This window comes from Triturus cristatus, chromosome 7 (genome assembly GCF_964204655.1).
Source record: "Triturus cristatus chromosome 7, aTriCri1.1, whole genome shotgun sequence".
NCBI lineage: Eukaryota > Metazoa > Chordata > Amphibia > Caudata > Salamandridae > Triturus > Triturus cristatus.
The window spans coordinates 58,003,148-58,030,991 of record NC_140590.1 but is presented as its reverse complement, the minus strand read 5'-3'; the positions used below and the strand labels follow the sequence as shown (position 1 = coordinate 58,030,991).

Here is a 27,844-nt window from a genome sequence, read left to right as displayed (position 1 = left end):
TAGACGTATAATAATTAACGGTTAAAAGTTGGCCAAACTTTCCTCGCCTACCCAACTCATAAAAATGGTTTGTCAATTTTCAAGGGTGATTCGAAGAATGACTCCTGGGTCTTCGCACTGGCCGTCCTGCTGAGCAGCATCTTCGTCTACAACAGCATGGGCACCATCAACCAGTACGCACTGGAGCAGCTGCAGTATCCTTATATCAGTGCACGCTCTGGGGACCGGGCGAGGGAGCACGGGGTGAGAAACTGATGCCTTTCTGGGTCGGGCCAGTCACTGCATGTTTTGTAATCACATTGTATCTGGTCCTCCTCTCCATTTGCAAAGGAGAGGAGTTCCCGAAGGTGGAATGATAAACCTGTTTTTTTATCCAGTCTTGGATCCCATGACCTTAAGTAGCAGTTCTCTAGCAGACTGGTACAAGTTATGAGATCATGAGAAACAGAGAAATTCAGAGGAAGCAGCCTTCAATTTTATATCCAAACAAGGACAAAGCCTCTATAAGCATGTCATTTTTTTGAAAATTCACACTTATGGTGCACAGTATTGTTCCCCGTCTCTACTGTGAGGCAAGAGCTTTCGATTAATACATTAACAATGTCAAGAAAAGCTTGCACTGCAGATAACGCGATGAAGCTAAACCTCATCACTTTTTCAGGGGTGTTGCCAGCTTTGTCGTGTGTTTCTTTTATACTTTCCTTCCTTCTCTGACAAGTTTTGCGTTAGAGCTCACAGGCTTCATGTATGTGACGAGCAAGGGGAAGTCTTGCCCTCATCCATTTAATTCTTTCATGTGTGTATTACCAACTCCATATCCACAGACCTCATTACATAGAGCACTACAAACTCTTTGCACTTCATTTTATAGCGCCATGACTAACCTTGCGTCAAGGCGCACAGACCTCATTAAAACGTATGCCCCAGGGTTCTTCCACTGCGATTCCCTTCTTTACTGAAGCTCTCCATTGCCCCCCCCCCCAGCTAGGTGCACGCTAAATATGTCCGACTCCGTACAGTCCTTAACACTGTGACCAGCTTTGTGTCCGAGCTCACAGACCTCATTAAAGTTAAGTCCACTGGGAGCTCAGATCAAGCAGATGATGACTTTGAGGATGAGTGTCAGTTTGCCCGTTTCTTCCCAAACTTCGTCTGGGTGGTGCGAGACTTCACATTGGAGCTGAAGATTGATGGACGGGACGTGACGGAAAAGGAGTATTTGGAGAACTCTCTGGCACTGAAGAAAGGTAACCCAAAACATTATTAAAGGGTGATATGTGGGATGAAGTGAGAGGAGAACTAAGTTACATAAGAATTGGATCGTTTCAGAAAGGGACACTTTGTGCTACTGCAAACTATATACCTCTGTGCTTTCCACCATAGTAGGTACACCCTGCTTAGTCATCCCCTCATGATATGATCCTGACTGCAATCATTTGAAATGTGAAATGGTTCTCTCGTCATTTCTGTTATTCGGATTGGAAATTAAATTTTATCTTTTGATTGACTTCCTTAGACAATTATGAAGGAAGGTAGGATCCTTCTGGCATGGTTACCCCGACTTCTTGCCTGGTGTTAAGCTGTTTCTGACTAGTCTGACTGGGATCCTGCTAACCCGGACCCCAGTGTAGGAAGCTGGCCCTGTATATACTATATCAAAATGAGGTATAGTGTGCACAGAGTCCAGTGGAACCCCAAAGGTAGGCAGAGGTAAAGTTAGATAGCCCCTCACTCTCCATTTGTGGTAGTGTGGTCGAGCAGTAGAGCTTTATCAGAGGACAGTGTTAAGCATTTGTTGTACACACTCAGTCAGCAAATGAATTTTCACAATCGAAGACTGAACTTCAGACCAATTGTTTTTGTATAAAAATATTCTTTTAGTTAGTTTATATTCTAGAACCAAGCAAGCCTGGCACAGGTAAGTGATAAATACTTTGCAGTAAATATACAGTTGTGACACAGTTTGGATTGCAATTGTAAATGCACTTTGTTTTGACATACAGTATTGTTTCTGAGAAATGCAATGCTTTGTAAATACAGTACATATACTTTGTATAGGATTTTCAGTAAAATTACTAGTAAGTTACTTTTGAGGTTACTTTTCTTACAGTGTAGTATACCTGGATACTACACTGGGACATTTCCTGTAAACAGGTAAGTAAAACCGTTTTTGTCAGTTAGTGCAATTTTAAAGAATTTCAAACTCAACACAGAACTTTTTCCAAGAAAAACAGTTAATGTTATCCTATGGAGGAAAATAGTGTTATCGGTTTTAGGGTAAGTATTCAGTAGTGGGAGTTGAGGTTCTCGGGGTAGACTCAGGGGTCCTCCAGGGTCAGAGATGCACTCTCGTTACACCCTCAGTGGCACTAGGGCGGCCGGGTGCAGAGTGCTGAGGCCCGATGTTATCCAATGGGGGATAGAGAGCCTCCGGTTGGTGGCTGCTGACAAGCAGGCCACTTGGTTGTGGGAGCAAAGCTTCTGGACTTCAGCTCAGGGCAAATGGGGAAACAAAGTAGCACCAAAGGTGCACCCTCAGCGGCACTAGGGCGGCCGGGTGCAGAGTGCTGTTTGGACGTCGGAACCCTGTTATTTGCAATGGGGAACCTCCGGTTTGCAAAGGCCCTACAGGCTCAGGGACAATGGTCTTCTGGGTGCAACCACCACTTTGGTGGGATGGTGGGGGTTGGTTAGGCACCGTAGGTTGGACCACCCAAGGCGGTGGGGTGTCGGATGCAGGGGTGTCTTTTAGGGTTGGATCTTCTTACCACCCCCTGGTTGCGGTTGAAGGGGACCTTCTGGATTTAGACTGCAGGCGTCAGCTGGACGGTTGAGGCAGGTCAGGGGTCAACGGATCTCTGGTCAGGATCACCAGGGGGACTTACTCATGGTGTTTTCCCACTCAAGCTCAGGCCGTGGACTGCAGGTGTAGAGTGGTGCAGATTTGCGCTGTCCGGCCTGAGCCAGAGGTTGCATATGAACAAATACGCTGTTCACGGGATACATAGTCTTTGTGATTGAAGGCAGGCCGGTCCTCTGGGGTTTTTGAGATTGCTTGCTGCAGGACACACCAGGATTTCGCAGGAGCAGGTTCGAGGTGGAGACAGGCCTGTAGGGCTGGAACCAAGTCAGTGGGCATCTTCCTCTTGTTAGCTTCGGCACGGCTGTTCAGTCCTTCTTCTTCTTTTCTTGTAGTTTCTTATGGTCTGAGGAAGCAAGGTTCAAGGGTGCCCCTAAATACTAGATTTAGGGGGGGTACAGGTAGGTAAAAGGTTGGGACCAACGGGTCCCTTCCCTGGGGTGGGTACAACCCCTATTATGCCAGCCTGCTGTGGGAGGGGACTTAAGCCTTTCCCTGGTTGGCCGAGTACCCCCATCTGCAGAATGGCGGGACTGAGAGTTGTGCTTCACCTCGCTTTCCCCACCTGACTGGTGGAGTATTCAGAGGTGGGCACACCTCTCTTCCTCACTTGTTTTTCCCACCGGTTCTCCTGCCCAAAGTGGGGGTCAGAACCAGTGGGGACCAGTTGCTGAAAGCCAGTGGTCTGGGGAGGCTCACAAAGGTGGCAAGCCTTTGAAGCTTCCCCTTCGTGGACTCTGTCCATCCTGGGGGAGGAGGCTTGGCAACTCGTCCCAGGATGTGCATTGTTTAAGGCCCCAGAGAACAGCAGGCTCTCGACCCAGGGGTACAGAAATATGTCTGGTGATGGCAGCTGAAAGCAGCCACTCAGCCTGGACACAAGTGGTAGCTTAGTTTTCAGGCGGCATCTCTAAGATGCCCTCTGTGTGCATTTTTCATTAAATCCCACTCTGGCATCAGTATGGGTTTAATGTGCTGAGAAGTTTGATACCAAACTTTTCAGTTTTCAGTGTAGCCATTATGGTGCTGCGGAGTTCGTAATGACAAACCCCTAGAACCATATACTCTTAATGGCAGCACTGCACTTACAATGTCTAAGAATGGACTTAGACACTGTAGGGGTACAGGGCTCATGCACCTGTACCATCACCACTGGTATAGTGCGCCCAGCTAGAGGGGTGACTGATCTATGCCAGGGCAGTGGGATTTAGGCATAGCACATGGGGATTAACATGGAAGGGTGTGTGAGGCTTCTCTGGGCACAATGTTTTTGGCGTAGTGTTGCGCGTTTGGAGGGAAAACGTCAGTCATTCAGTTACGCATGTCATGGATTGTTTGCTATAATGTTTGATTCACATACAGTGGTCTGAAAACACTTACTAATGTCAATCTTTTAACGTTTCAAGTGAACCCCTGATGAAGGGCGACTGACAGCCCGAAATGCATTGGGTTAATGAGATCCACTATCAAGGATGTTTTATTTATATACCATGCTCCAGAAAAAAGCCTGGATAGGCAGATCTGTTGCAGAAGAAACGCTTTTATACATCCACTGCCTCACATGTTTAGATGAACCTCGGCACTCAAATCAATTCAATATTGTATGATAACTTTTTTTCTTATGCTTATGACTTGGAACACAACAGCAAACAATGATTTTTTTTTTTTAATTTGCTGTACAATTTAATTCACATATGGAATATACAACTTAGACCATATATTTAGAAGTAATGGCACTATATTCCCATATTGTAAGTCTTGGCTAAATAATCTTCTCATCGGTCATCAAACCAGCAACTGACATGTGTTTCGTTATAAATAACTTTTTCAAGACTTCAATATATGGTAGATGACTCTCAAAGCTTGATCCATGAGAGTTCTAATCTTCTTAAAGCAACAATAAGATTATATTCAGACTTGTATTTTGGTCCAAAATAAAATTATGCCCCAACGTTCTCAAATTAGTCCAATATTATTCATATTTTAGTAGGCAAAAGGCGTAGGGCTATGATATGCCCCCAACAGTGCGCAATCCACCGCGTGCCGTAACAAATCCAATTTAGTCAGCAAATCGACATGTGACAGGAATAAAATTTGGTGAAGATAATTGACCGATTGGAATATATGGAATAAAATATAACGAAACCTTGATTAATTGTGGAGTACTTTGGTGAATATAGTATTGAGTTTGCTGTGCGTCCGGACGGAGTGGAATGTTGCTCCAATTTTCTGATGTGTACACAGGGATGTGTACCATGTCGACTCTTCACTTTGTTCTGCACCAAAACAAGCAGCCTGCAAAGGCAGTGTGTGAGTGTGAAGGTACAGGACCTCTAAGGGTGGCACAAATAGTGCTGCAGTTTGGTGACTGAAATGAGCCATTTAGATATTGCCGTTGCTATTGGAAATTTATGCAAAGAGTGAAGGCACTTCTTATTGGTTTTAAATGAGTTTTTAGTAAATAATTCACCCAGACTTAATTAATTAATGGAGGGTGTGATAATTGTATGTGTTTTAAGATCTATTTTAGTGTATTTAAGGTTATGTAATTTTAGATGTATTTTAACAAATATATGTACTGTTTGAGGACCATCGGTCCAAATAAACGTAAATTGACCAGAAAAAAAAGAAAAGTGCTGCAGCCCTTAGAGGCCTTTTCTAGTCACAGTGCCCTGGGTACCTGTGGTGCCATTTACCAGGAGCTGACCTGTGCCAGAGATGCCAATTGGGTTTAGGCTTCAATGCAGTTTTAGGGAAAGCTATGTTCTTTCCCTAAAACTATGCCCTGAGTACCTGGTTAGCAGGAGCCCATGGCACATTGTCAAAGCACATCAGTAATTCAGCTAAAAGTGGGGGCAACCATACAGAAAGAGGGCACTTCCACACACCCAGTCTCTGTGCTTTCTCCCATAAATTGGACATGGTGAGTACTTGGGTACACTCCAGATTGGCTATTGGGGTACCCTTGTAAGTCCCTAGTATATGGTACTAAATTACCCAGGGAAAATGTACACCAGTGGTCTACAGCATGTATTATGCCACCCACGAGAGACCACTCAAATTGTGACTACAGGCCTGCCACTGCAGCCTATGTAAGCTGGTGCTAGCACCTCTTATGGCAGATATCATTTCCCTTGTATCTGAGGTCACTGCACTTTAAACCTATAATTCCCCCCTGAGGCAGGCCTTTCAATTCTGAAGGCAGGGGGCTCGGTTCTAAGTTTGAGGGTACCCCTGCATGAGCAGGAAACCCCTACAACGTTCGGAGGCCATTCTTCCGTGTTGTACGTGCATCAGCCATTTCGATATATAGAGTGGCCATGTGTCATTACGCGATGACCATCTCTAAACTGGCTGTCAAAAACCCTGTCATGTTTGGTATCCAACATGTTGAAACCATACCTCCACACAGTAAACGGTGTGGGAGGTATGATTCCATGCACTGTAAAGCTCCTCCGGGAGGACCTCAGTGCTCCTGGTACCAGTCTTCTAGAACCAAACAGCAAACTATGGCTGCTGCCGACCAGATATGATTCTGACCTCCTGCTGCTGACCCAAGCCTTAGCAGAGAAAGGCAGGACAATAGGTTTCCTGTCACAAAGAGGTGGGACCCCCTCACAGACAGGACTTAGTGTATTGGGACAGAGTGGAGGCGCTTGCCAGCGCCACTAAAACTGCCTGAAGGGCACATTTGGTGCCCTCCTTGCATACTCCAGCTCAAACCAGTTCAGGGATCTATTGGCTCCTGCTCTGGCGCGAAACTGGACAAAGGACATGGGAGTATCCTCCCCACTGTAAACCCCTCCTCTGGGAGGGACCCCTGAATTGTTCCAACCCCCTTCCTAGGGTACTTAAGGGATTACCTGTGGGTGGGTCCCTACATTCGTTGTGGAACAAGATCCAGAACCAACACCACTTCGACCATCTGGGCACTCTGGACATCATTGGACTTCGCGTTTGGGAACCGAGACTGCAACTGGGAAGACTCCTGCTGCTTCTGGTCTCGTCGTCCTGCAAGTCTGCTGCAACATCTGTGCCTGTGCTCCATACAGGTTCTTCACAAGACCTGTGGACATCCAAGACACCTGAAAGCATCTCCCTTGGAGTGAAGGAGTCACTTCCCTCATCTGTAGGCACCACAGCTGGCTGGTCTGCTGTTTCTGAACTCCTACGGACTCCGAAAGGTTCAGCAAAACAGGCTGTGGTTCTGCATTTTCCTCAAGAACTTCACTGTCTTCACAGCAAGTTTGGAGCTAGTATCCCTTGTCGGAACCGGCTGAAGCAGTACCCCTGTGCACCGCGTCGGCTTGCCGTTGCTAAGGCTTATTGATTCTCTCCTCCAGAGATCTTCTGCTCCGAAAAGCTCCAGCCTCAAGCATCTCCTGCAGCCAAGATTTTCACCTTCACCACATCCTTTGCACCGTGGGCTGTCATCCTTTGGTGAGCTGCTCGAGGTCCTCGTGCGACTCCTGTGCATCTGGCCTGTGGGTCCTCTTGAGGGTCTTCTTCGGCTCCAGTGGACTCCTCTGCTTGCTCGGGACCTTCTCTGACATACCCACTTGTGGTGAGTCACTTGGACCTTGCTGGTCCCGACACTGCACCTTTTTCAACAACTGGGTCTCTTGCCACTGCCAAGGCTTGTTGGTGCCCCACCGGACACTGACCCCATGGCTCTCTACATCCAACGTGGAACAGCTCATGAACAGCTTCTGTTCTTCCTCCGCATCGCCTGGTCCATACAGCTGCAACTACATGGGCACTGTCAACTCTCCCGCATTCCAGACATCGGTGAGCACTCGTCTTTCGTGTCTCCTGGTCACTCCTGAGTGGCATAGTCTATGTCTCTTCTGCTTGCAGGTACGTCTTATCTCAAATAAATGTTTGGGTTCCACTGGACACTTTCACCTTCTTTGCTAGCGGCATCTTCCTGAAATCCTCCATTGTGGTCTATGGCGGGTTCCGACGTCACTTTGCACCTATGCACCCCGCTTCCCTGGTGTAGGTATCCTGGTTCCTGGGGTATCCACGGGTGGGGTGACTCTCCAAATTTCCATCTTCCACGGGGTTTCTTCAGGGTCCACTGGGAAGTGTTTTTCTTTAAAATAGCAACCCCAACTTACTTATAGATTTCTATTGAGTATGCGGTTGTGTTCCCACACTGCACACGGCCTCCGTGGGGTTCCTAGATACTCACCTTGGTTGGTCCCTTGGGTGGCCAATTCTTCTATGTCTTCTGGGTCCACTCTTGATTTAAGTTGTGGTTTGCATTCCACTATTTTAGTATATAGTTTGGTCATCCCCTGGAGATCACTGTATATTCTGTGCTATTTATGTATTCTATTGGCAAGTATTGTGTGTATTGTATTTATATCTCTGGGTAGGAGATAATGCATTGTGTTAGTGAGCGTTAATGATATATATATATATATATATTTTTTTTATTTTTTTTTATAACTACACTGTGTGGTTCTTTTTCACTTAACTCATACCATAAGATTAAGTGATGGTAAAACAAGCTGCTTTACACTTCTTCTGTAGAAGGCTGCTCTCCACAGTTCCACAGTTACCACTTGCAGAGCTTTCTAAGGTTGTCTAAGACACTAAAATCACCACAAGGGTTGTCTGGATTAGTGCAGAGTGCTACACTTACGTAAGTGAGCACCATATACTAAGGCAGCCTCCTACAAATACCATCTATGTGTCATAACTATCTGCCAAGACTGTGCCCCCACAGTTTCTGCAGAAACCCTTTATCTCTGGTCCTATGTCAGACCTGAAATGGGCATGTCTTTCTGCATGAAAGACCCCTGCTCCTCTGTCCTTTAATTTCTGTATTCTCGCTTTCAGATCTCCTGGAGCAACCATTAAACAGTGTGTCCCCCCCCCCCCATTACAGAACTTTCTCTTGTGCTAGTCCGCAGTCCTTGTAGACCCTGCAGCTCGTTATTCACACTCCTTTCTTTTCATTCCTCCAGGCTGTGGTAAGAAAGTGGTGGAATATAACCTTCCCCGTGAATGCATACGGAACTTCTTCCCTTCTCGAAATTGCTTCGTCTTTGTCCGCCCTGCATCTGGGCAGGACATTAATGTCATGGAGTCTCTTCCAGAGAGTGCGCTGGATCCACAGTTCGTTCAGCAGACGCGCAAGTTCTGTGACTATGTCTTTCAGACTGCTGAGGTGAAGAGGGTGAAAGGCGGTTACCAACTCAACGGCAGAAGTAAGTTAACGAAAGCAGGAAAATGATATAATCAATTAGAGTTTAATGAAACAGACCTGCTCATTGATGCAAACAAAGACTTGGTTTGAATCTTCATTGTAATTTGTGTTCTACAAATAGAGAGTGGGCTTCCTGCTCAGCCACTGGATTTAGACTCCACTCTTGTTTGTAAGGTGAACCATGGACGGTGATGAGGTCCTTAGTTGTACGGGCCGTCCACTGATCACACCAGTAGACGAGGTCTATGCTAGCAAAAGACCTGCTGTGTAAATTTGCCAGTCTTGTTTCTCTTTTCAGTGTTCAGCTCCTTAGTCAAGACCTATGTGGAGACCATCCTCAGCGGGGCGATTCCGTGCCTGGAGAACGCTGTCCTTTCGCTGGCCACTATTGAGAACGAGGCGGCCGTCAAAGAAGCAGTGGGGCACTACGCTTCCCAGATGCAACAGCTTGTGAAGTTTCCGGCAGAAGTCCAAGAGCTCTCACATCTGCATGGAAAGTGTGAAGCTGAAGCCCTCCAGGTCTACATGAAACGGTCCTTCAAAGATGAAAACGGGCAGTACCAGAAGCGGCTTATGGTGACGTTCTCAGCCAATACCTTGGGGGGATTTATGCATTGTTGTTGAGCCTCTTTAAGCAATGATCGGCCTGTTTCTGAATTTGCAACTACTAATCCTGGACAGTGAGGGAAAGATAATTCTGTAAAAGAGCATGCAGGCTAAAATTGGTTTTCAAAGTTTGCAGCATTTTTAAAGACCTATTTACTGGATAACATAGTAATTGTACTCTAAATTTGTGTCAACATCACCCAAAAATGGCCATAAATAGAAAATGCAGGAGGTAAATGTTCCTTGAAAAGACGGTTTGAAGATAAGCGGTAGCTCAGTGCCCCCTTCCTTATTTTTGCAGTGTGTCCCTTATTTTGTTGTTTTTGTTTATTTAGGTAGTTAATAAGCGTGATATAAACGTATTGGGGCTCAGTACAGAGAGCAAAACTGTGACAACAAACAAGGAACATTAAAATACTATGTTAAAGAAGGCAGACTGATGGGATATATTTAGGCAACAGAGTGGGAGATGACTGGAGGAAAGGAGAACTAGAAATCCGGTTCATACATTTTTATCAATTCAGTTTATCTTAACACCGGCTTCTACAGAAGTAGGTCAAGGTCTATTATACTAAAATACAGTAGGGTAAATATCTAATATTACAAATTTTTTTAGAAAAGTTCATATCAAAGTTTAAAACAAAATCAAAACACAATGACAAATATTAACCCTTTTAGAGCTATAGCTATATATACATATATATATAAAAGCACCTCCTTAACTAGTTAAATGGCGTTTTCTGCAAATAAAGCTTTAATGAAGGGAATCGGACCCTGCTTTTTAGGTCTCACCTACGCAGCGCGCATCCGCTGCATAGGAGAGACCTTTAGTAATAGGTTCGCTTTTTCGCCCAAAAACATGCACGGGTTGCATTGCATTCAATGGCAACGCGTGCACATTTGGCGATTCCCTTGCGGGAGCGAGCTTTCAAAACCATCTGTTTGTAATTAACAGATGGTTCCTACTCGCTCCCGCAAGGGAAACAGGAGCAGGCCCCCTCCTCTCTCCCCTCCCCCTGCTGCCTACTCCTGTCCTGGTGTTTTTTTTACCTTCAGCGCGAGGCGCTCACTTGTTTCTTTTTTAAATCGGGTTACCAGTTCATTGACTTTCTGTGTACAGAATAAAACCGTACAAAGGAATCCTTCCCTATGGTCATTAACTAACTGTGCAAAGTCAAGGCGAAGGTGGCAGCTTTCAGATATCCGCCTTCATCCGATTTCCTTCCACTCTCGGCCTGCAGAACAAAGCCTGTCTGACAATAGCTCTGCTGCCGCCTTCTTTCTCGAGATTAAACTCCAATGGTAAAGCGAGTATGCAAATATCCCGCACGCCACCCCCCTTTCAAAAGCGCCTCTAGGCCGGCTATCTTCCCCCTGTCTGCTTCACTCACGCAGACTCGCCCCCTGGCTGACTGGGCGCTCAGCCTCCATTTCAGAACCCTTTACGGAACTGACGTGCTGGACCCGAGCCTGCCACTGGCTCCAAAAGGAGAGCCCGTTTAGTCATAATTAACTATTCTCGTCGTATTCCCCAAGGTATGGTAATTGTGCTAAAAGCCAACAAGTGAGCCATTCATTGCGGCTCTCTTCAACTTTTCTTCCCCCAGCCTCCCCGCGTTTCGTCCTTTCTACCTTTCTCCCTGGTAACATTTGGGGGAATGTAATGAGGCGAGCAGCACAGTCGCCAAACAAATAGGAGGAAGGGAGGGCGTTCAAAAGGCAGATGCTGTTGTTTGATATTGGGCAACATTGTGCTACTCGGTGAGGGCAGGAACAAGAGCCTGCATGGATGGCTGCGCACGTGAAGCTGCAACATTCACACACTAAAGTGTGGCAATCATCACCAAGGATGATCTTTGAATTTTCATGATCAAGCGCAAGTGAGTTTCCGAAATACAAACATTAGACGTTCCGTTTTACTTGTGAATTCAGGGTTGGTCTCATTACAAATTACATACAATTTAGTGGATAGTAAGGAACCTGGGCCATGAGAAATGCAGCGTCTTCAACCCATCTCCAGAATGGGGTTTAGGGAGATAGCACTTCTAGGGTCGCCAGCATGTCACTTTCTCACCTTACAAATATTCAATTCCTCTGTTCCATAGCTAGTGTATGCCACCTGCACTCCCACTTCTTGTATGGATAAAGCACAGCAAAACCTTTTGACAGGTTTAAAGGGGAAATATTGCAAACACTGTAAGCAATATGAAGTACTGCACGACCTTTAGTAATGAACAAGCATTAGCATAGCCAATAGGTCTCGCCTTTGGAAACTTATAAGTGTTTAGCCATGCAACACTTGATGTTGTTGCACCAAGGATATTGTGCTGGATAACTATACACTTATAAGGTCCCAAAGGCAAGACCTATTGGCTATGCCAATGCTCGTTTCAAAAAGCTGCCACCAAGCAAAGCATGCAGAATATTTTGAAGATTTTATTTATATAACAGTCAGGGCTCGTCCTTATTTCCAAGAGTCCTCCACAGTCCATAAATCTCATGCAGAGACCCCACCTGTCTACAATTCATCATCCATATACAATTGCAGCTACTTTGGCTGTGTGGCTGCGGCTTCTGGGGTTGTCCGGATACCTCTTAGCATGAGACAGTACAGGTTGCTCTGGTCTACACTGTCTCCAGAGGGAGAGGTGTCTGGCCTGTGATCCTTCGTACGGCTTCCAAAGTTACCTCACCACACAACTTCTCTTCACCGCTTTACTCATTGGCCAGGCAGGCGTTTCGGTTTCTTACGAGAAGGTGTCTGGCCTGTCTCCTTAGTACCTCACGGCACAATTCCCCTTCACCGCTTTGCTCGTTGGCCAGGTAGGCTTTTGCCCGTCTCTGTAGAAAAAGTTAAGATATGGTTTGGTTTCTTACAATGCCTGTGAGGTGTTAAGTGCTTATTTGGATCCATGTTAAAACAGCCAAGAAAATTGCAAAAGCCCATTAAAATAACAAAATTAACTTAATTTGTTATGCAATTTTAGAAAATTGCTTTTTCAATGTTTTTTTTCCTTTAAAGCAACAAACCACTGTAAAAGATGGGTAAGTCCTGCCTCTGTGTACGGATTAAGGGTGACTGACTAATAGTGGCAGATGGGAGTACAACTTCTGTATAATATTGTAAATAGTAGCTTAGAAATCAAATGCATGATTAAAAAGGGTGGGTGTGGATTACATTTACTTTATTAATGAATAATATTCACAATCTGGTTTGTCGATATCGCAAAATCTCAAACAGCCCCCTAAGCCTGTATTTTGTGATGATATGATATTTTTCTAATAAATGGAATAAACATCCAAGCTCCACCTATGAAGCAGATGAACCTCTTATTCCGTTCTTCTGGCAAATCTGTAAGGGTAAGATAGGGCTGAGAAGGCAGAATAAAGGCCTCAGATGGAGGTGATGGGGGTGGACTAACGTACATTCCCCAAGTAAAATCTTTAAAAAACAAAAGTTTCTAAAACAATAGATACTTTGTAAATCTTTATGAATCTTATGAAATGTCCCAACAATTAAGACTACCTGCACTTTTGTTAATGTCTTCTAACAGAAAACTTTGTTTATTTGTATAACACTACAATCATTTATTAACACCAGTGCTATTTTTAGTTTCCTTAATTTTATGTTATTTTTCTGGCACATTATAACTGGCGAACTCTTCTGCTTCATATGTATTTACAAATGTTTTCATCAGGAGATAGTTGTCTGACTTGGCTTTATTTGCCTTCTTCAGTGTGAAATGGCAGATCACTATGGGAACCTTTTAATGCAGAATGAAGATATCTCCTTACAAAAATGCCGCTCCCTGCTCCGGGACTTCTCCGTTACTCTCGAGACCAAACTGAGTGGTGGTGCTTATGCCCAGCCTGGTGGGTACGAGATCTACATCTGTGACCGAGACCAGGTGGTAATGCAGTTCCAAGCCAGCCCCAACAAGGGTGTGAAGGTGAGTCAAGCCTTAGAGAATACATCAGGTTTCTTAAGAGGTGAGAGAGACAAGTGGTTTTGTCTCCAAATGAAGATACATTTTAGTGTAAGAGCAACTGAAGTACCTAGTGTGTAAAAAGCCAGAACAAGCAGGCGATCATCGATGAACTGATGTCTGCTTTTTACAATGGAACCCTGGGAGTGGTGGCATAGGCAGAAGCGAGCTTTGATGAACTGATATCTGCTAGATATTACAGCACATCTAGGAGGGTGAATGGGGAGTAGCGAGGATCCATTTACTAATGCCTGCTAGCTATTATGGCATCTCTAGGAGGGTGGCATGGTCAAACGCGAGCATCAATGAACTAATGTCAGCTAGCTACTACAGCACATCTAGGAAGGTGGCATTGGCAGAAGTGAGCATCAATGAACTCAAGTCAAATCTGGGTCCCCATCTGATCCAGTAAGGCCTACTCTCTTCCGAGATCAGGCTTTCATGGGGCGTACAGCCGTATGCTCCTTGGTCAACCTTTCCTTGGAAACGGGAACTGTTCCATCTAAGTGGAAACAAGCTGTGGTGTCCCCGATTATCAAAAAGCCCACCCTGGACCCTTCTAAGCCTGAAAGTTATCGCCCCATTTCGTTGTTGCCCTGGCCAGCCAAGATCACGGAGGCCCATGTGAACCTGGCCCTGTCTGAACATTTGACTCGGACCAATGCCCTCGACCCCTCACAAAACGGATTCCGTGCTGGGCACAGTACGGAAACTGCGTTACTTGTGATGGTGGAACATCTCCGGGCAATGTTGGATGCTGGTCAAACGGCGGCGCTTATTTTGTTAGATCTTAGCGCCGCCTTTGATACGGTAGATCACAGCATCCTCCTGCGTCGGCTCGAGGAGACTGGCATTGGCGGTCGGGTGTTGCAATGGTTCCGCTCCTTTTTAGAGGACCGTTCCTTCTGTGTTGCCATCCCTCCCTTCAAGTCCAACTACCAACCACTGGCCATGGGGGTTCCGCAAGGGTCCTCGCTGAGTCCCACGTTGTTCAATCTTTACGTGAGACCGCTGGCAGATGTCGCTAGGCAGTGGGGCCTTACTTTAGTCTCATATGCTGACGACACTCAGCTGGCGGTTACTCTCAGCGGGGATGCGGAGATTGAGGCCCCCAGGTTTCAGTCTGGACTGAAGGCGGTGGCTAGCTGGCTGACAGGCAACTGCCTTCAGCTTAATGCTAGTAAAACAGAGGTGATGGTCGTCGGGAAGGGTGTGGAGCTGTGGGGCGACCACTGGTGGCCTCCAGAGTTGGGACCTACTCCGATCCCGGTATCGGAAGTGAAAAATCTGGGGGTATGGCTGGATGCGGGCCTCTCCTTTGTTGGCCACACTAAAAAAACCGCGGCCTGTTGTTTCGGTCTTCTGAGGGGTTTGAGACCTGTTCTCAAGTTCTTTGATGCCCCGACCAGGCAACTGGTGATCCAGGCTACCATCATCTCTCGCCTGGATTACGCCAGTTCTCTCCTGGCTGGGGCTAATCAGTCTGAACTGACCCGTCTACAACGGGTTCAGAATGCTGCGGCAAGGGCGATCGTGGGCCTGCCCAGATTCTGCTCGGTGACAGGTGTCCTTCGCTCCCTACACTGGCTTCCGGTCAGGAAACGCATCCTCTTCAAGGTACTGTGTCTTGCTTTTAAAATCTTGCGAGGCACAGGTCCGGAGATCTTGTCGAGTTGTCTGTCGTTCTATGTTCCTACCCGCAGCCTTCGCTCTCAGGGTCTGGCCCTTGCGGTGGTTCCCAGATTTAGGCTTAGCCGCATGGGAGGCCGCTCGTTTAGGGTCATGGCTGCGTCAGCATGGAACTCCCTGCCTGTTGAGATCCGCATGTTGGAGGACCTTTTGACCTTTCGGAGGGCTATAAAAACCTTCTTGTTTTAGCCCTCTTTTAGTATTTATTTTTAGCTTGTGGTTATGTTACGTGCTTCCTTGTCTCTGCGCCAGGACGCTCCTTGGCTGGAGTATCTGTGCGCATAATAAATAACCGTAACAACAACTAATGTCCACTAGCTACTACACCACCTCTAGGAGGGTGGCATTAGCAGAAGTGAGCATCCATGAACTAATACCTGCTAGTTACTATGGCACCCCTTGGAGGATGGCATGAGCAGAAGTGAGCATCAATGAACCAATGTCTGCTAGTTACTATGGCACCCCTCGGAGGATGGCATGAGCAGAAGTGAGCATCAATGAACTGATGTCCACTAGCTACTATGACACCTCTAGGAGGGTGGCATGGGCAGAAGCGAGCATCCATGAACTAATATCTGCTAGTTACTATGGCACCCCATGGAGGATGGCATGAGCAGAAGTGAGCATCAATGAACCAATGTCCGCTAGTTACTATGGCACCCCTCAGAGGATGGCATGAGCAGAAGCGAGCATCAGTGAACTGATGTCCACTAGCTACTACGGCACCTCTAGGAGGGTGGAATGGGCAGAAGCGAGCATCCATGAACTAATATCTGCTAGTTACTATGGCACCCCTTGGAGGATGGCATGAGCAGAAATGAGCATCAATGAACCAATGTCCGCTAGTTACTATGGCACCCCTCGGAGGATGGCATGAGCAGAAGTGAGCATCAATGAACCAATGTCCGCTAGTTACTATGGCACCCCTCGGAGGATGGCATGAGCAGAAGTGAGCATCAATGAACCAATGTCTGCTAGTTACTATGGCACCCCTCGGAGGATGGCATGAGCAGAAGCGAGCATCAATGAACTGATGTCCACTAGCTACTACGGCACCTCTAGGAGGGTGGCATGGGCAGAAGCGAGCATCCATGAACCAATGTCCGCTAGCTACTATGCACCTCTAGGAGGGTGGCATGGGAAGAAGCTAACATCAATGAACTAATGTCCACTAGCTACTATGGAACCTCTAGTAGGGTGGCATGGGTAGAAGCGAGCATCATTGAACATTGATCTGCTAGTTACTATGGCATCCGTCAGAGGGTAGCATGGGCAGGGGTGAGCACCAATGAACTAATGTCCGCTAGCTACTATGGCACCTCTAGGAGGGTGGCATGGGTAAAAGCGAGCATCAATGAACTAATGTCTGCTAGTTCCTATTGAATCCCTAGGTGGTTGGCATGGGCAGAATTTAGTATCCATGAACTAATGTCTGCTAGCTACTACGGCACCTCTAAGAGGGTGGCGTGAGCAGAAGCGAGCATCAGTGAACTACTGTCCGCTAGTTACTATGGCACTCTCGGAGGTTGGCATGGGCAGAAGCGAGCATCGATGAACTAATGTCTGCTAGCTACTGTGGCACCTCTAGGAGAGTGACTTGGGCAGAAGTGAGCATCCATGAGCTAATGTCTGCTAGCTATTACGCCACCTCTAGGAGGGTGGCATGGGCAGAAGTGAGCATCCATGAACTAATGTATGCTAGCTATTACGGTATTAGAGGGTGGCATGGGCAAAAACTAGCATCAATGAACTAATGTCCGCTAGTTACTATGGCACCCCTCGGAGGGTGGCATGGGCACATTGATGTGTGGATTCTGTCTGCAGCCATTGAAAAATGTTTTTTGTTAATCTGCTGCCCTCTTCGCAAATGTGCCTTTTGTTTTACTTCTATGGAAAAGTTTATGTAGTGAATGGGTTTTGTTCTAGTATATTTTAGTCTTTTATGAGGGGTTCGTCATATCACCCTCCTTATCCTCAATGCAGTGCCATCGTTCTTCTTTTCTATTTCCACATTTAACCCAGTTGAAGACATTTTTGTCCAGTTGTGTTACTCTCAGTCCAAGGAAGAATTGCATTTTGAAACCATCTTCCTATGTTTTGCTTAATTTATTGTTTGTTTCTATTTTTTTTAAGGAACACACATTTTTAGCCATGTAAAGGTACAGATGCCTTAACTACAGTCTGCCCTTAAAAATACATTATCCTTCATGCTGGCATATTTGTCAGAATTTCACTTCTGGTTGGACACACAGGCCTCCACCGGACATGCACCATTCCACATTTCTTTGCAGAAGCAGCTGATTGTTCCCTGGGGTTGCACTGCATTGTTACTTGTCTTTCTTTTCATCTTTAACAAGACCACAACATAGGTCTATCATCTCTTTTCAGTGTCTGATTTTTCACCACCAACATTTCACGACAACATCTAAATGTTATACAGAAAGTCAAACTTGCTGATGCCTTGGAATGTTTGTGACTACGTCCAAGAGGCTCCACTTAGACAATCTTCGACTGTAAGGAAGCGCCTTGCATGCATTATTTGATGGTTCCAAACTTTCTTAAAGGAGCACCACTCCATCCAACACAGGAAGACAATACGATCTCACCCTCCTTATGTATCGTTACGAACATAAAGTGTTGCCCTTGAATAGTTTCATTATGGTTAATGCTAATGGCTACCACCCTGAAGGCTGTCTGTGTTTTCCATCCTTCTAGGTCAAGGAGAATATGCTGAACTCTCATTTCTGCTTACTTTCCTAATTTGTGCCTCTACAGTCAGTGACTCGAGATATGTTTCTTACCCAGCCAGTGCTCACAGCATGTGTGAGCTGCAAGGACAACATCTTTGTGGGACAAACCCAATTCTTCTTTGATATGCTCAAAAGGTGTGATCTTCTATAGAGCCAGATATGACTGACATTCACAATATATTTTACGATCTAGCCTTTAGGCCTTGCAGGCTTGGTCCCGATCAAACTGCTTCTGTTCAAAGGCCCACTATTGGGTAAATTTTCTTTCACCGGTCCTTTGAGAGCAAGAAGGTTCCTCCCCTCTAACCCACATTGCACCCACCAAAGGTCAGGTACCAGTATTACTTTTCAAACTTTATTTCGTCTTATAAGCCATAAAAGCACCTGGAATAAAACATACATAAAACATTGCAGTATAAATGTACAAAATTAAATACAATAATATTAACAGTGAACAGCGTAAGAATTTAATGCAAATCCTTTGGAGGTGCTTAATACCTCCCTAGGCTTAAATTAGTTAACATAATTGCAAATCCAGCTATCCTGAATCTAAGCGAATGGAGCTTTCTAGGCAATAAAATAGGTTATTCACCTGCTAAAAGGTTAAAAGAATATAAAACTCTAATCTTAATCCTGTTATACAACAAGTATTACCCTTCCTATTCTCCAACGATTGTACAGCTGGAATGTTACTGTTCGCCACGTATACAACGTTTTTCTTTTAAGGGATGCTTAACTTGTACCTTATTCTCCACACACTCATCAGAAAACGAGAGATAGCAAAGATTGATAACCTGCATGTGTTGTATCGTAGAGTCCTTCCTTATGTTCCCTAACTCCCAGTTTCTGAGAGAGTAGAATAATCCAACACCTCCTTTGCAACACATGGATTGGGAGAAAAAGTTAATGTGCTCAATGGTTTCTTTTTGATCCCCACAGGCCGGGCAATGCAACTCCTTCGCCAATAGTACACCCTCCCACTTTGCCGTAGAAGCCCGGACAAGTAAAGTATTACTCTGCAGCTAACTTTACCTTCCTGGGGAAGAGCTTTAACTGGTGGAGTTACTGAATTTGATTTCAAAATCTATTTATTTAAATTATATGCTTTGTATAAGTTCTCTCAATCCCAAAGAAAGGGTGTGTTTGTTTGTATTCCCCCTAATTTAAACATTCTGGTGATAATAGCTAATGACCTTAGGAGTTCAAGAGTTTCCAGTCAGGATTATAAGAACTTTTTTCTCGTTAAAGTGCAACAGGTTAGATGAGCCAAAATTTCCAGCACAAACTTTATGGCACCTGGCAATTAGCGGTTACATTTCACCACCTATAAATCCAATAATAAAGCTTACAGGATTGTCAATTTAACTGGCCACTTGTAATCAAGCTCTTTATGATCTTTTGCTTTATTGATCTCTCTATTTCCCGCTCCCCTACATCTAATTTGCCATCTTTGGTCTCTGTATGGTGCTCAGGCACACAGAATGACAGTCATTCTTGAACAAACCTCACCTTTTAGTTTGAGATTTCCATGATCCTTTAATTTTCACTTTTGTACATCTTCTTGTGCGTAGTCGCAGAATGTGCATACTTTGGATGAGTTGTAAGAGCCTCTTCCTTTCAGCTCTCATTAATAGAATGCCCCTCTGTTTGGAGAAAAGCCTTTTGACACCAGCAGATTGAAACAATTCCCCACATATGCTTTGTAGCAGAAATGATGTTTATTCTCTTTTGAAGACTGGAGCCATCAAATCTGCTCCAATCCTCTTTTTGTTCCAGTTATATTACATTTTTCCATCAGTTCGGCCTGTGTAATTATCCATCAGTTATTCAATCTGTATCTCTCCAGCTCCTTCAGGGAAACCATAAATATGCAGTTTGTTCTGTTTGTATCTTTCTTCAGCATCTTCAACCTTAATCTCAAAGCATTTAGTTTCCTTTTCTGTTAACATCACATCTTTTTCCCATCTTGAAAATTACACTTTGTTTGTCGGACCCTGATATTTGCTTCAGTAACCCTGAAGGATATGTAGTGTAGTTCTAAGCTAATGAGGCCTAACCTTAGCACATCATAGGTTGTATTGTAATTAAATATGATTGACTAATAGTAGGAGAGGGGGAATACTACTGACTACATACAGTCACTCATAGTAGGGCCTGATTATTTATTACTTTTACTTTTTATTGTCCTTGCTTTAGCATTCCAATGAACCATATTCTAGGATGCCTTCTATGTTTATGAGACCTCTGGGATTGTTGATGGGATCCTGGCTACACCAGGCCCTTTGCCCCATAGTCTAAATAGGTCCAAGACACCCACTCAACTATCATGCTACAGACCTACAGTTTGTGGTGAAGTGGCATGGTTGTGAGACCTGCAGGGATAACCAACCAAGTGAAACTTTTGTTTTTTTTATCTATAGGATCATGCTTCAGGCAGAAGTGATGATGCTCACATATGCTTACGGCAGGATAAATTATCAATTTGAGAAGGGCAAGTAAAAGATGCTACATCAGGCAACCATTCTCCAGTCTGACAGGTCTTATATCGATAGCTTGTGGAATTCCTATCATGTGGGCCCACTGTTCTTAGAATATGAAGTAGCATAACATCAGTTTGGGTTTATGCCACTGTCTAGGGCCAACCTGTGGCACTTGTACTAATGAATAAGGAGTGAGGGCATAAGGCTTCATCCGTTAGCTAAAATACTTAAAAGAAATAATGCAAAAATCTTTTGAAATCTTGAGTTTTAATCCTTTTTTGTGATGATTGTTGAGATTGCTGATGATATTAAAAAAGTAAATATGAAGTTAATAGAATTGACATATATTTTTTTAATCAAAATCTTTACTGTTGATTAATTTTCTTGCCTGATGTTGAGTGAGCTAAGTTTGAGCTCAATAACCCTGTTACATATGGGGTGGGGTTTCTGGTGTGGCAAGAAAGAATAGAGTAAAGGCAGGAAATGGCATACTTTGTGGTGATGTACTTGACAAGGTTTGTGACGAACATTAAAAATGCATTCTTTATAGTATATGCTTAGATATATTTTAGGATCATTGATGTTCATTCATAAGCTCCTACTGAACATTCCTTTTCATTTAAAGTGTCTGTTTTCAGAAAGTTTGAGAACTGAAGATCTAAATAAGGTGATACAGAACTAGTTAGAATTGGTCCATTGGATCTGTTCTCATGACTGCTCAGCAGGGCTGACTCTCTAGCTCTCTCTGTGTCACATGAAGCTTCAGGAGTGACTGATGTACAGGCACCCGTACTCTGACATATCTGGCTTTTTCTACAGGCTCAGGAGGCACTGGATGAATTCCTGGTCAGTAAGAGAGGAGAAGCCGAAGCCATACTGAAAGCAGATAAAAGCCTTAGTGAAACTCAGAAAAAACTTGCTGGTAAGTTGTTGAGGTGGGAAAAAGAATGAAACGGATGAACTTATATCTGACTTTTTAGCAAGATGAATGAATGTCTGCAGCACAGAACTGTAGATCTCATCTCAAAATATGCCAAATTCGAGTCTGCTGATTTTAGAGATGCTGATACATCTTTAGCACGCAAAATATGAACAAATATTAGCAAAATACAACACTCTTAATCTCACATTCAATCAATCAAAAGCATTTGTTAAGCATGCGGCTGCCTCATCAGAACAGTCATGGCTCTCAAAGTGAAGACCGAAATCACACTGCATCATCCGGAAAACGAATCTGTATCAAACAACAAGGTTTTTATCGCTCTTTTAAAGATGGCTGTCGACTCAGCCCTACGCAGCTTAAGTCATTCCAAAGCTTGGTGTGAGTACCATGAAGGCTCTGCCTCCACAGAGGGCCTTAAAGAATGTAGGAATACGCATCAAACAAAGATTATTATACTTCAGTACTCTCTCATTTGTAGAGGCCCGATCTGTTCCTCCGGTAAAGAGGGCCCAATCCTGTGATTGCCCTGAAAGCCAGTGTGAGGGCTTTAAATTTAATTTTCTTTATCACTGGGAACCAGTGTTGCTGTTTCAGATGGGGGGGGAAGACATGCTGACGGACATTGTGGTCTTTCTGCACTCTTTCCTATCCGCTCGGGCGTGCTGCCTTAATCCTTCCATGTATATTTTCTGATGGCCATTTCCTATATATTGCGTCCTCAAAGAGGTGGCGGGAATCTTGAATACACGCTCAAATGTGCTTATTAATCTGAAAAACAGAGGTGGTGAATGCTGCTGGGTCCATGAATCCTCTGCTAAACCTGGTGTCACCTCAATGAAAGAGTTTACCAGGGCAATATATTTCTGAAGCGGGAAGATCCCGGGGGGACACCTTGGGGCAAGACTGAGGACAGAAAGAGTGAAATGGTATAGCACCTGACTGGCACTGAGAGGCCAAGAATGACTGATGCGGAGCCAGAGCAAACTGTTTGCTCCCATTTCTTCCAGTCAGGATGGTGTGATTAAAATGTTGAAGACTGCAGAAGATATAAATATATGGAACAACACTGTCGTGATCATGTTCCAACCAAATTGTATCTCCCTCTCAAACCGACTCTTCACCACTTAATGTGGATCTTTTTCATTTTAGATTTAAATGTCGTGACCCCACTCAGGACCCAAATAATGTTTTATTAGTCCTTGGCCATCAAACTGTTTTGTTAAAAATGTAGGGTGCAGTGCATCTGAGGTAACTCTGGCTCCTTTGTCTAAACCCTATTACTGGTGAGGAGTCTGTAACTTGAATAAACAGTAGGCTAATGTAGGAAATTGGGCTACTGGTTGACGGGGGTGAAACTCTACTCAAGCAGAAACCACACGCCTTGTCAAGGTGAGGAACAAGCAAGCCCCCGATTAACCTTTGCTCAACCCTCTGGAAGCTTGGCACAGAGGATAGAGGCCTACCGTAGAGGCGACGTGTAAGGTATTTATGCCGCACACAAACAATAATAAAGTGAAACCATAACTCAAGGAAAGTCTCACACCAATTTAGAAACGTAGAGCACAATTTAATAAATAAAACAAGAGCAAAACAACAAACTTCCAATCAGTAGAACTGGAGATATGCAAGTTTAAAGATTTCAGTGAAAACAGCACCAAAAAGCACAAAGTGCCAAATATGGATATCTGGTTGCATCGGAGCGAGACAAAGTCACAATTTCAGACTTCCAAGGGTCCAGGACTAGGATGGCACCACTTGGCATGGTAGGACTCACAGATGGCAGAGTCCAGATGCTGGGTTAAAGGTGGTTGGAGCCTTTGAAATCACCCTGGGATCCTGGGTTTAACAGAATCAGGTCAAGTCCTCGCCCAGGTAAGAGAGCAGCAGGTCAACACAGCCGGCTGCAATCCAGCAGAGTGGCAGTCCTTTCAGCAGCACAGTATGCCTTCTTCCTGGAAGAGTCCCAACAGTTTCAGAAGTGTACTGAAGAGTGTGTGTCTGAGGTCTAATATTTATACCTGGTTTCCAATTTGAAGTGGAGGATGCTTCTAGAGGTTTCCATCCCCTTATGGTGTCAGGCACCCCTGTCCTGGCCCCAGTTTGTCTGTGGTCATAAGAGACTGGTGACAAACCCTTTATGAGGATACTCAGGCATAGCCGTTGTGACGTGCAAGTATGGTGGGTGACAGCTCGTCCCACTCGCTAAGTCGGAGTGGCCATTTTGCCAACATTTGTCTTTCATTTGTCTCACTGTCTGGGAGCAATAAACAAAGCAAAACTGCCAGCTACACCTAGTCATGTGACCCAGCATCAGGTTGCTGTGACCAAATGTTAAGGACTAGAAAATGGCAACTTTCTAAAAGTGGCATTTTCAGGATTGTCATTAAAAATCTGACATTACCATTAAAAAGGGCTTTACTTACAATACTTTAGACACCAAACTCGACTTGTGTACCTGCTCCCAATTGGAAGTTACAACTTTTTAAAGGTAAGAAGGTAACTCCTATGTTATCCTATGGACAGGTAAGCCTTTAAGTAGTGAAAAACGACTTTAGGAATTTTTCACTATTAGGACATGTAAAACCTAAAAGTACATGTCCTACATTTTGAATACACTAGACACTGCCTTCTAGACTGTACAGTGTTTAGCCTTAGGCTGACGTATATGTATTAAAAGGGATGTTTTTGGCCTGGCAAAAAGTTATTTTGCCAGGTCAAAATGGCAGTTTAAAACTACGCACACAGCCTGCAATGGCAGGTCTGAGACATAATTAAAGGGCTTCTTAAGATGGTGGCCCAATCAGTGCTGCAGGCCCACTCGTAGCACTTAATTTACAGGTCCTGGGTACAGGCAGTACCACTTTACTAGGGGCTTTCAGGTAAATTAAATGTGCCAAATGGGTGGAAGCCAATTCTACCATGTTTTAAGGAGAGAGCACAAGCACTTTACCACTGGTGAACAGTGGTAAAGTGTGCAGAGTCCTACAAGCCAAGAAAAACAACAGGAGGGTGAAGGCAAAACTTATGGGGATGACCTTGCAGAAACGGCCATGTCCAACCGCAAGCTATTCTATTTCCAATTTACAACTTTACTTCTGTGTTGCAAAGTTTCTGAATGTAAAATTTGACTACTCTATGCAAATAATTCTAGCAATTTTGTGTATTATACATCCTTTTCTGACCTTTCTGGTGTTGAGAATATTTAAGAAATTTGCTTTCACCAGTCTCTTCTCTTTCTTTACCATTTCATTACTAGATGAGAAGGAGAAGGTGGCTCTGATCGAGCAGGAGAAGAAGGTGGCAGAGGAGAAGAATTTGCAGGCGGAGCAGCTGCTGAGGGACCAGGAGCGCAGCCACCAGGAGAACGTGGCACAGCTGCAGCGTAAAATGGAGGAGGAGGCGGAGAACATCAAGAAGGAAGCGGAGAAGGCACTAGAGAGTAAACTAAAGCTCCACGAGGAGATGCTGGAGAAGGGCTTCCAAGAAAAGGCCAAGATGATGGAGAGTGAACTTTCCGACCTGAGGAATGAGGTCAGCGAAGCCAAGAACAAGAATTTTATTGTGGATATCATCCGAGGCGTCGGGGAAGGGCTCTCACATGCTGCTAATATATGCGACATATTGAAAAGTCGAAAAGGTTCGTCCTCCAGAAGCAGCCATTCTTCTGGGAAGGCAAAGTAGGAGGGTCATTGGGACCGGTCAAAAAGAAAGGTGCTACCCTTTACTTTCTCACCTTCACTGGTGGAAAGTGTCTTGCATGTTTCTCAAAGTAAATCTTGCCAAGAGTCTAACTTGTCTGTGCCACACAGGAACTTCCCAGAGACTGCGATGGGTGACTGCGCTTTCCAGCACAGCTTCTTGATGTAGGAGGGGAACCTTCCAGAAGCGAGTTGAGTGGTGTCTAGAGGAGCTTTCTCTTTGACACTGCACCACGAGGCACAATGATTACTTTCCCCCAGATATTACGCTTTTTCTGTCTTGAAATTTATTTAGTATCACTGTGGAAAAATAAATGTTACTTAAAAAGAGACTCTCCTCAAGTAGACCTCCTCCTGGAGTTTCCTGTTTCCTGAAGTTTGGTTACTGCTTGTATGTGGCTTTGCACAGGTATTTACGCTTGTGCACACGTATACTCTCGCCCATTCTCTGTGGTTTGTGAACAGGAAGTAAGTCCTTGCTGAATCCCGCACCGGGTCTTTAGGCCTCATGATTTAGGGATCGAACTATCTCAAATTGTGTTTCTGCCTCTTTGAGCCCGAAGTTACGTTTGGAGCGGAGTTCAAAGTGCCTTCAGCTCCTGTATTTAAGCAGGCAGTTACCACCAGGTATTACCTGGTCGTAACTACCTTTTCATAACATTTGTCTGGGGTAATTGCATGTGTAAATACTGTTCGTGCATGCCATTCTCCATTATTTTGCACCGAGTGTAGATCTGGTGGAAATGTTGTATGTGCCATGGTTATGTTCCCTCTTTTGTTCGTAAATAGGTGCTACTGACCCTGCAAGAGTTGTCAACAGGAGAATTTATGCGCATTTAGAGCTCAATTGATCAGAAATTCTGAAAGAAGCCAATGTTAAAATGACTCTTGACCCACATGCTATTGCAATTCTTCAAGTAATGTGTATATGCATCTCTCCTTCGCTGCAATGCATTCATTTGTGTATATTTACAGCAGTGTTCATTTGTTTAGGCATGTACAGTGTATTGTGTATATGAAAATCCAATAAATATTGTTTATTGAATTTATGGTGCAAATCTTGGTACCCCTCTCTGTCTTCTAGATTTATTAGCACATTCGTTCTAGTGTATGAGTCATAGTGTAAGGAGGAACATTTGATTGGCCACAGAGCTGATGACTTGTAAGACTGATCAATCCGATGTCTAGGCTGCCTAAAGCAAGGACATGGATTTGAACGTCTCCTCCTCTCCAGACCTCCAGTACCTCAAACTCGGCCTGCACCTCATCCAGACCTGGAGGTCCAGCACCTACCTGTAACTGGAGCCCACCAAGGGAGGATTCAGAGGCAGACATGGTTTACATCATTGGGGTATTCATGCCGGGGCAAAGGGGTCATACTAAGGGCCCGCTCCATATCCCAGCAGGTCAGCCATGTTGGAACAGGCTGAAATCTGTACCATTGCAGGCAGGTCATGGGCTAAGATACAGTATTATCGCAGCAATGAAAGACACCACCTGGAATAGAGAACAATGACAAATCAATGGGATAAATGTTTAGCTTGCAGTGGACTGGCTAAGTAAGTCTCCCTTGAAGGATGTTGATTTCCTCATTTTATTAATTGTGATTTCTTTATTCAGAAGCCAGAAAGGCTACCAGATGTATCTGAAGCACACTCGTTCACCCCGGGGGAAGGGCAGGGTGGGGATGTTTTGTGCTATTTACAGATAATGGATTTTTATTGTGGCTCATATCTGTGGCACTCATTTTATCAACCTTTGAAGGATGAAAGGTATAGAGGATCTGTCAGGATTTAACCCTATGATCATGCAGTCAAACCCATATCCCTGTCATGAATGTGTTAGTCCAGCTGCCGCTAGACCCAGCAGTCAGGCAGTTTTGCCTTCAAACCGACACCAGATGTTCACTATCCAGTGGTCGACCAGAGAGGGCCTTTCTTTGAGCCTTGTTGGTGTGCTTCCACTCGAGGACTTCCTGCGAGGCTCAGTCTGGAGTGAGCTAAGTGCTACTGAGGGCCGGGGGCGTGACTCCAGGGCTACACTCTCTCATTGGTGCATATATTTACAACTTTCAGCACTTCACAAAGGTTTTCCTGGGAATAAGTGAAAACCTTCAATAACCTCTTGTTTCCACAGGTACTTTACACATCCAAAAATATACACACATGTATTTTGCATATAGAAGTAGAAATAGGCTCGCTTTTTTTCTAAACAAGGGAACATTTTTCCCAGAATGGGGAAGGTTTGAAAGGAAACTTTTGAATGTCCAGATATGTGTGTAACACTCATTATATCCCGAATTAGTGGACCTGTGGGAGTAGTTGGAAGAATGACGCACACTGAGCTTCTCTCAGATGTATCTGCTGATCATACACTTCTGCATAGAACAAGAGCGGGTCACTCTTCTGGGTTTGGCAGCACCCTCTGTATCATTGCTTGCCACAGGATCTACATCGGCCACCTTCGGGTGTGCAACCCCCATGCACCTCTTGTGGTTGCCAAGACCCCAAGCTCCTCTCTGTAGAGGAGGTGAGGCCATTCTGTCTGCCCATATACAGATGTGCTATGGGGGTTTTACTAGATAGACTTGTAGGATGAAAACCCTAATGTAGCCG

General features: G+C 44.7%; 1 protein-coding gene across 3 annotated transcripts in view; it reads left to right on the top strand.

Moving 5' to 3' along the window:
• Positions 1 to 26,287, top strand: part of LOC146808800 (guanylate-binding protein 3-like) — an 81,153-nt gene extending 54,866 nt beyond the window's left edge. For all 3 annotated transcript variants that reach the window (XM_085615624.1, XM_085615622.1, XM_085615625.1), the window contains exons 4-10: positions 85 to 194; positions 1,039 to 1,247; positions 8,836 to 9,078; positions 9,376 to 9,653; positions 13,421 to 13,633; positions 21,408 to 21,510; positions 24,788 to 26,287. In XM_085615624.1, the coding sequence (XP_085471750.1) occupies positions 85 to 194; positions 1,039 to 1,247; positions 8,836 to 9,078; positions 9,376 to 9,653; positions 13,421 to 13,633; positions 21,408 to 21,510; positions 24,788 to 25,212 (1,581 nt within the window). In that variant the 3' untranslated portion in view covers positions 25,213 to 26,287. The remainder of the gene's footprint in view (positions 1 to 84; positions 195 to 1,038; positions 1,248 to 8,835; positions 9,079 to 9,375; positions 9,654 to 13,420; positions 13,634 to 21,407; positions 21,511 to 24,787) is intronic.
• Positions 26,288 to 27,844: the final 1,557 nt, after the last annotated feature.